The sequence below is a fragment of the Protobothrops mucrosquamatus genome, unplaced genomic scaffold (assembly GCF_001527695.2).
Source record: "Protobothrops mucrosquamatus isolate PMUCROS unplaced genomic scaffold, P.Mucros_1.0 scaffold14, whole genome shotgun sequence".
NCBI classification, from domain to species: domain Eukaryota; kingdom Metazoa; phylum Chordata; class Lepidosauria; order Squamata; family Viperidae; genus Protobothrops; species Protobothrops mucrosquamatus.
In genome coordinates, this window is record NW_015386401.1 from 2,060,400 (window position 1) to 2,069,518 (window position 9,119).

A 9,119-nucleotide genomic window follows, 5' to 3' on the forward strand; every position below is an offset into this window, starting at 1 on the left:
AGACTGATAAGTATTGAAAGATGTAAATTTCATAAAAGGGCTTAAAAGATTTTTTTTTTATATATATATATATATAGATGTAGACGGATGAAATTATAGATACTTATAGTGGAAGACTGGAGATTGAAAGTCTTGTATTTTGCTGAAATGGTAAAAATTTTGGCCTATTTGAAGAACTATTTAAATGAATAATTTTTTACTAATAAGGAGAAGATGTTGTTTATATTTAAAAAGCATAGAGTGGTGGACTCATGTGGAATGATATACTTTGTGGAGCTAGAGATATTAATTCTTGCTTACTTATATTTGAATGTTATCCTGGGATTTGGTTCGGGAAGTCCGGGTGGGGGTTTTTTTTTTTCTTGTTATATAGTATTGTGTAATATTTGTGATGTTTTTTTTTTTACGATGAAAATAATAAAAAATTTTATATGGAAAAAAAAAAAAAAATCTATTCTCCAAAGTGCCTGAAGGCAGGACAAGAAGCAACGGGTGGAAACTAATCAAGGAGAGAAGCAACCTAGAACTAAGGAGAAACTTCCTGACAGTGAGAACAATTAACCAGTGGAACAACCTGCCTCCAGAAACTGTGAATGCTCCAACACTGGAAGTTTTTAAGAAGAGACTGGACAGCCATTTGTCTGAAATGGTATAGGGTTTCCTGCCTGAGCAGGGGGTTGGACTAGATGACCTCCAAGGTCCCTTCCAATTTTATTATTATTATTATTAATAAACATGAAAGCAGGAAAAGCCCCCAGGCCAGCTCAGAGGAAACAAGGGGGATAAAAATGAATAATCAGAAATAGGTATTTATATGGTTTAAATCAGATTTTAGAACTACTCCAAGCTGCTTTGTAAAAAAAGTGAATGTAGTTCCATACAGATTTATGAATGTAACAATTACTTTGTTTGCTTTTCTAACACAGGTATAGGAGACAAGTTAACAAACAGGGTAACTGACATATCTTTAAAGATGTGGAGAAATAGATCAATGACTTTTAATATAATTTAAAAGTTGCAGATGGATGTTCTCTTACCAAACAACAGTAAAAGTGTTCTCTGATTAATTCATGCCATCAGTGCCAGCCACACAGACCTTTACCAGCACAATCTCTCTCAAAACATCCTTCTGATCTTCCAGTGACTGCACCCATCACTACTATGATTGAGTCAATCCATCTTATTTCTCTTTCCTTCTATTTTTCCCAGCTAGGTCTTTGCATAAGGTGTTGGTATTCTCACGAGTGCTCTCCAACCCCAAAGTTCAAACATGTCAATAGTCTTTCTATCCTGCTTCTTCAAAATCCAACTTTCACTTCCAGTAGACTGTCACAGGCAAAGATTCTGATCTTTCTGGGTGGGTATAGACCAGGGGTCTTCAAATTTGGCCCTTTTATGACTTGTGGACTTCAACTCCCAGAATTCCTCAGCCAGGCACACTGGCTGAGGAATTCTGGGAGTTGAAGTCCACAAGTCATAAAAGGGCCAAGTTTGAAGACCCCTGGTATAGACATATCACAGCATCTGACTACCAGTACTCCTCAACTTGCCACCATTCATTTAGTGACTGTTTGAAGTTAACAGCACTGAAAAAGTGACTTATGACTGTTTTTCACACTTACAAACGTTGCAACATCAATGAAAATTCAGACCCTTAGCAACTGGCCTGTATTTATGAGACCTTCTGTCAAGAGACTGGACAGCCATTTGTCTGAAACGGTATAGGGTTTCCTGCCTGAGCAGGGGGTTGGACTAGATGATCTCCAAGGTCCCTTCCAACTTTATTATTATTATTATTATTATTATTATTATTATTATTATTATTATGAAAAATCAATGGTGAAGCCAGGTTCACTAAACTACCCTGTTAAAGGAATCCAGTGGTTTCTTTAACAACTTTGGCAAGAAAGGTCATAAAACGAAGCAAAGGTCACTTAACCACCATCTTGCTTAGCGACAGAAATTTTGGGCTCAGTTGTGGTTGTAAGTCAAAGGCTACCTCCATATTTTCCAAGTCCTCCATGACTGCTCCATTAAGTCCTTATATTGAAACTTATTCCTTGACTGCTGGACTATTTATTTGACCTTGTTTATATTTAAATCTTAATTTTATTGCCCCCTCCCTCGCGCTGAACCTGAGGCCTTTCACTGACATCGCCTGGTTGAGGACGATGGGACCTGCAGTCTAACACCGTTAGGGAGCAGGGATCCTCAACCTTGGCCACTTTAAGACTTGTGGACTTCAACTCCCAGAATTCCTCAGCCAGCAAAGCTGGCTGAGGAATTCTGGGAGTTGAAGTCCACAAGTCTTAAAGTGGCCAGAGGACCCCTGAGCTAGAGGACGTTCAAGTTCACGGTCGTGCTAGGCAGCCGTTCAACAGGTCGTGCCTTCCTTGGTTCATTTTCGGAATCTACCCCGAGATCCCCGCTCAGCACCGGCCGGCGCCTCACCTTGACCCGCTGCGCCTCGTTGATGGCCGCCTGAAAGGCCCCGATGTAGAAGTTATTCCTCACGTCGAAAAGCTCGTCAGCCTCGCCCGAACCCGCCGGAGTCGCCATCGCTCGCGCGTCCCTTCAAGGCAGCCGCAAACCCGACACGTCTTCGCCTTCCTTACCCTTCCGCGCAAGGAAACGCTGATTGGCTGGCTCCCTTTTGCCCCGCCTGCCACGCGAACGAGAGAGATCGAGACGGACCAATCGGAAACAGAAGAAAGATGATTGGCGAAAAGCCTCCTGGGAATTGTAGTTAGGTAAGGAGACATATCCTCCACCCGACGCATAGAGATAGAATTTAGAGTGATACTATATAACCGGATTGTGGTGATAGCAAGACGAAAGCCTATTGAATCTAGTGGGGTTTGCTTCCCCGACAAGGTTAAGAATCAAAACATAATTATTCTTCTGAGTGGAGAAAATTCGGAAGGAAGGCATTTTGTTTTTTTCTGTGAGCTTCTGAATGGACGTTTTCTCATGCTCAAGAGTATCAAAGAGATACTTCAAAAAGAGGATTAGGGGGCTGGAGGCTAAAACATATAAGGAACGGTTGCTGGAATTGGGTATGTCTAGTTTAATGAAGAGAAGGACTAGGAGTGATGTGATAGCAGTCTTCCAATATCTCAGGGGCTGCCCCAAAGAAGAGGGAGTCAAGCTATTCTCCAAAGCGCCTGAAGGCAGGACAAGAAGCAACGGATGGAAGCTAACCAAGGAGAGAAGCAACCTAGAACTAAGGAGAAACTTCCTGACAGTTAGAACAATTAACCAGTGGAACAACCTTCCTCCAGAAGCGGTGAATGCGCCAACAGTGGAAGTTTTTAAGAAGAGACTGGACAGCCATTTGTCCGAAATGGTATAGGGTTTCCTGCCTGAGCAGGGGCTGGACTAGATGACCTCCAAGGTCACTTCCATTTTTATTATTATTATTATTATTACTACTAAATTTACAATGTTCCTCGTCTACCGTAGCCCCGAGACTTTTTATAAGTTTTGCACTGGGTTGATAAATCTCCACCAGATTTCTATGGACCTCGATTTTAGACTCAGGGTAGATCTACCTTCCCTGAAATCTACGCGAAGGCTTTTCCTCGATGCCGGGAATGCCTGGGAATCGTAGTCCAACCGTGCGGCGAGCCCCCAATGGCTTCTGAGAGACGCGGCGGCGCTCGCCAGTGACGTCACAACGCCCGCGGGGGCAGCAGTGCGGTGACGTCACCAGACGCGTCTCTGTCGCGGGGCATCTTGGGATTGCTCTCTCCCTCGCGTGCCTTCCTTCCCCGCCGGGCTGAAGCGCTGCCGGCCGGTCTCTCGGTCGGAAGATGGCCGGTTTCCGCGCTTTAGGCTTGGACCCCTGGCTGGTGTCTCAGGCGGAGCAGCTGGGCTTGTCGAGGCCCACCCCGGTGCAGGAAGCCTGCATCCCTCCCGCGCTGCAAGGTAGGACCCAGAGATAGTACTATAGGGCAGTGTTTCTCAACCTTGACAATTTTAAGGCATGTGGACTTCAACTCCCAGAATTCCACAGCCAGCATTGCTGGCTGTGGAATTCTGGGAGTTGAAGTCCACATGCCTTAAAATTGTCAAGGTTGAGAAACACTGCTATAGGGGGTACTTTGCTCTGTAGTAGTAACTATGGGAGGGATCTTGGAGTCCTAGTGGACAATCACTTAAATGTGAGCCAGCCATGTGCTGCAGTTGCCAGAAAAGGCCAAAACAGTGCTAGGCTGCATTAACAGAGGGATAGAATCAAGATCCCGTGAAGTGTTAATACCACTTTACAACGCCTTGGGAAGGTCACACTTGGAACACTGCATCCTTGAAGTCATCGAGAGTTGTGTGGACTTCGAGGAAGATTTTATATAGGACGGACTTTTTGGAAGACCCAGCGAACCTCAACTATTTTTGTAGCCTTGCCTCCCTGAAGTTCTGCTCCACTCCCAGCAGACCTATGTACTTGAAAGACTAATTATTTTATTATTACAAGGATCTCACGTTGTTAGATGCATGGAATATAATCCAGAGGATAAATTTGCGACCAGGTTACTTACAGGACTGTTCTCTCCCCCCCTCCCCCCGATTGTTTGCACTCATTCCAGCAGGAGAGTAGGCTCTAGGACAGTGTTTCTCAACCTTGACAATTTTAAGGCATGTGGACAATGCTGGCTGTGGAATTCTGGGAGTTGAAGTCCACATGCCTTAAAATTGTCAAGGTTAAGAAACACTGCTCTAGGAACTGTCAGATAAATATGGTGAGACCTGGAAGGAGAGCCTTTTCTGCTATGGCACCTGTCTTTTGGAGCATCATTCCCTCCCCCTGAAATTAGATTGGCCCCCTGCCTGTTGGCATTTCATAAGACCTTGAAAACTTGGTTTTGTGCCCGAGCTTGGGACCTTGGATGTGATATACAGGCTGTGCAGATGATTGGTTGAATAATGCTTTGCGTTTTATTTTGTATATGATGTGTCCCATGTATTTTATTGTAAGCCAATCAAAGTCATATAAAAGTAAGATGGGTGGCTATATAAATTGAGAAAATAAATACTTTAAATAAGTTCGTTAGGGTTTAAGGTTGGCCCAGCCTGATTCTTGCTGTTAAAAAACCCTAATATGGTTACCCTTCCCTGGTGTTTTGCCCAATCAACATGTAATCATGGCTTTTGGTGGTTCATGATCAACATCTGCTGCCAGTCCCTTTCTTAAGCCCTACCTCTCATTTCTAATACTTCCCCAAAGTGCTTTTTTTTCATAACCACGACCTGGATGGTTGAGAATCTTCACAGACTTTTAATACTTCCATTCAGTTCAACCTCAAACTGGTATTTTTCTCTTAAGTCCCAAAGAGCACCACATTGATAGTGGATAGCTCTCCTCAATTAATGTTTGGATTTTTTTTCAATATTTTTCCACATATAGCCTTTCTTGATTTTTCTCACGGTTCCACATGTTGGCCATAAGGAAAAGAGTGCCTCTGACCACACACAAAGTGCACCACACCTTTTGCCTTTATATTGAGCTGTCCTCCTACAACTTGCTCTCATAGGTCGCGACTGCATGGGCTGCGCCAAAACAGGAAGTGGCAAGACAGCTGCCTTTGTGCTCCCCATCTTGCAGAAACTTTCTGAAGATCCTTTTGGCATCTTCTCCTTGGTGTTGACGCCAACAAGGTAGGAGAAGATGTAGCTTGGGAAATGACACTTATCCCAAAGAGGTGGATGGGTGAATACTTGGTGTGATCTATGCTTAAATGAGTTGCACAAAGCAAAGATTAATTGGGCATGTCTAGTCTAGTGAAAAGAAGGACTAGGGGTGACATGACAGCAGTGTTCCAATATTTGAGGGGCAGCCACAAGGAGGAAGGGGTTAACCTATTTTCCAAAGCACCTAAAGGCAGGACACAAAGCAACAGGTGGAAACTAATCAAGGAGAGGAGCAACCTAGAACTAAGGAGAAATTTCATGATAGTTACAACAATTAATCAGTGGAACAACTTGCCTCCAGAAGTTGTCGGTGTTCCAACATTGGAGGTTATTAAGAAGGATTGGACAACTATTTGTCTGAAATGGTATAGGGCAAGGGTAGGCAACCTTGGCTCTTTTATGACTTGTGGACTTCAACTCCCAGAATTCCTGAGCCAGCCATGCTGAGGGGAAAGGGAGAGGTTTCCAAGCTGAGCCACGCTGGCTCAGGAATTCTGGGAGTTGAAGTCCACGAGTCATAAAAGAGCCAAGATTGCCTACCCCTGGTATAGGGTCTCCTGCCTGAGCAGGGGGTTGGACTAGATGATCTCCAAGGTCCCTTCCACCTCTGTTGTACTGTTAAGATTTGTGGAAGCAGAGAAGTAAGGCCCAAAGACTCACTAAATGGCCCCGGAAGGTCTGGTAGCCCAGATAATTATACTAAGAAGGACAAAGCAGGCTTGTGATAAATTTCAAAATGACAAGATATCACTAGCAATATGATTTGTTTGGAAATGCTTCCTTACTCAGGGACTTTGAAAGTGATCGTGAAAGAGAGATTGGAAACCCTGAATCATGCTGGGTCCTCCCTTACCTGCAACAGAATCAAGAAGGAAGTCAAAGAGGGGGAGTCCGCTCTCCCGCTGCAAATTGCTTTAATTTTAAGATTAAACAGAGCAAAGGAACAAGTCTAAATAAAATCTCATATCAGTGATGGCGAACCTTTTAGAGACCAAGTGCCCAAACTGCAACCCAAAACCCACTTATGCATCGTCAGGTGCCGGGTGGGTGTGGCCCATTGGCTGGGTGTGGCCAATTAAGGTGTGGCCCATTGGGTGGGTGTGGCTGCGGTGGTAAGGGCAGACTGAGTGGGACTAAAAAGTTCAATCAGTTCCAACTTTGCAAGATCTTTTTTTTCCCCGCGAGAAGTTGAAATTGACTGATTCATTGAACCTTTTTTTTTTTTGCACACGGCGGCGGAGGCCTAAAGCAAAAAGGTTTTATAAAACCCAGCTGAAGGCCTAGGACTGGAGTGACGGCGCGCCTGCCCAAAGAGAGGGCTCTGAGTGCCGCCTCTGGCACCCGTGCCATAGGTTCGCCACCACTGCCTTATATTAAAGACATCATGCTTCTTTGGGCCTTTAGATTAAAGAAAAGGATGCTAAGGGGAGAACAATCTTCCCAAAGATGCTTTTTGTAACCTGGACTTTCTGAAGAAAGTTTTGAAGAAGCTTCTTGGATGAGAAGCGAAACGTCTTCAAGGAAAAACAAAGTCCATTTGCCTTTTGAAAAAAAACAAAACATCTTTGGGACAACCATAATCTGGATGATTCAGAATCTCCATAGTCAGATAGCAGTCTTCTGATGCATGAAGGGATCTCGTGATGAAGGGATATCACAGGGAAAAGGGAATTAATTCGCCATGGTATTTGAGGATAAGACAAGCTTTATAGTGAGAGGTCCAACTGTGAACTGCAGGAGCTATTAAAAGCAATGTCACAGGCTGCTTCTGCAAGTTGTGTGTGCCCATCCCTGGAAGGTTTTAAGAGAAGATTGAGCAACCGTTTATCCAGAATGGAATGAGGATTCCTGCATCGGCCAGAAGGTTTGACTAGAAGACCTCCAAGGTCCCTTCTAATTCAAGGATTCTGTGATTATGGTCCAGCCACACATATACCGTTGGGAGATGCCTCAAAACTAAATAGGCATCTTGAGTGCTTATATAACAGTGGTGGCGAACCTATGGCATGGGTGCCAGAGGCGGCACTCGGAGCCCTCTCTGTGGGCACGCGCGCCATCGCCCCAGTCCTAGGCCTTCAGCTGGGTTTTATAAAACCTTTTCGCTTTAGGCCTCCACCGCTGTGTGCAAAAAAAAAAGGTTCAATCAATCAGTCAATTTTAACTTCTTGTGGGGAAAAAAAATATCTTGCAAAGTTGGAATCGATTGAATTTTTTAGTCCCACCCAGTCTGCCGTTACCACCACAGCCACGCCCGCCCAATGGGCCACATCCACCCAATGGGTCACACCCACCCGGCACCCGACGATGCATAAGTGGGTTTTGGGTTGCAGTTTGGGCACTTGGTCTCTAAAAGGTTCGCCATCACTGTTATATAAGCATAAAGGTGGGGTATGAATTTAATATTGGTAATTAAAACAATAAATATTATTTTAACAGAGCTTTTACTTCTCTCTTTGTCTTCCCTTCTCTGCCAGAGAGCTGGCCTATCAGATTGCTGAGCAGTTCCGTGTCCTTGGGAAGCCTCTGGGTTTAAAGGACTGCATCATTGTCGGGGGAATGGGTACGTCACTTTATTTGGAAAATGGAAATTCAGCCCTTCTCTTAAACAAGCTATCTTTTTTTTATATATATAAATTTTTTATTAATTTTTTCCATTCAATTCAATAGTGCTTATTCAGCAACGTGTTGTCTTGAGTTTATCATTCACCAATGCAAATTTAATTCCTAATCCTTTATTCTTTTCTCCAGCCATTGATAAATCCAAAGTCTGATAGTATTCTGTTTCTTTTTCTTTCAACCTCACAGTAAGTCTGTCCATTTCTGCATAATCTTAATATTTTTTTTAATTATTTCTTCCTCTGATGGTAATTCTTCCTTTTTCCAACATTGTGCAGATATGATTCTTGCCGCTGTTATCACATGTAAAATCAAATATCTGCTTTGTTTATCCGTCTTTTCTGGCATAATACCTAATTAAAAAAAAGTTCAGGTTTAAAATCTACATGTTTTCCCAATATCTTTTCTAGCCAAGTATGTATTTTTTTCCAGTAACTCTTTGCTTCAACACATGTTCACCATACATGATAATAAGTACCTGACTCATGTTTACATTTCCAGCATCTATCTGACATATTTTTTAAACATTTTTGCCAATCTTGCTGGAGGCAAGTGCCATCTATAAAACATTTTATATGAATGCTTTTTTACTTTGATGCACCCTGTCGGCCCAAATATGGGAGAGAGAAGTCTTTTGCCTGTATCAGCTCAACCTAGAGCCATCCACAGGCAGCAGTCGCTTAACTGCGACAACATATGTGTTTTTCAAAATTTGGATTGCTAACAAAGAATTAAGGGAGTACTGGGATAGCTATTTCAAACTTTATTTAGTTTTCATCAGCCAGACATACCCTTCTGAGATTCGAACCTGGGCT

At 43.3% G+C, this 9,119-nt stretch overlaps 2 protein-coding genes across 2 annotated transcripts in view; one reads left to right on the plus strand and one right to left on the minus strand.

Moving 5' to 3' along the window:
• COPE (coatomer protein complex subunit epsilon) overlaps positions 1–2,622 on the minus strand; it is a 25,735-nt gene extending 23,113 nt beyond the window's left edge. Inside the window, exon 1 of the mRNA XM_015810705.1 lies at positions 2,452–2,622. Within this exon, the coding sequence (XP_015666191.1) occupies positions 2,452–2,559 (108 nt within the window). The 5' untranslated portion in view covers positions 2,560–2,622. The remainder of the gene's footprint in view (positions 1–2,451) is intronic.
• A 1,180-nt stretch (positions 2,623–3,802) lies between these two features.
• The window catches only part of DDX49 (DEAD-box helicase 49), a 25,502-nt gene continuing 20,185 nt past the window's right edge, over positions 3,803–9,119 (plus strand). The window contains exons 1-3 of the mRNA XM_015810725.1: positions 3,803–3,927; positions 5,532–5,655; positions 8,163–8,248. Coding sequence (XP_015666211.1) covers positions 3,813–3,927; positions 5,532–5,655; positions 8,163–8,248 — 325 coding nt within the window. The 5' untranslated portion in view covers positions 3,803–3,812. The remainder of the gene's footprint in view (positions 3,928–5,531; positions 5,656–8,162; positions 8,249–9,119) is intronic.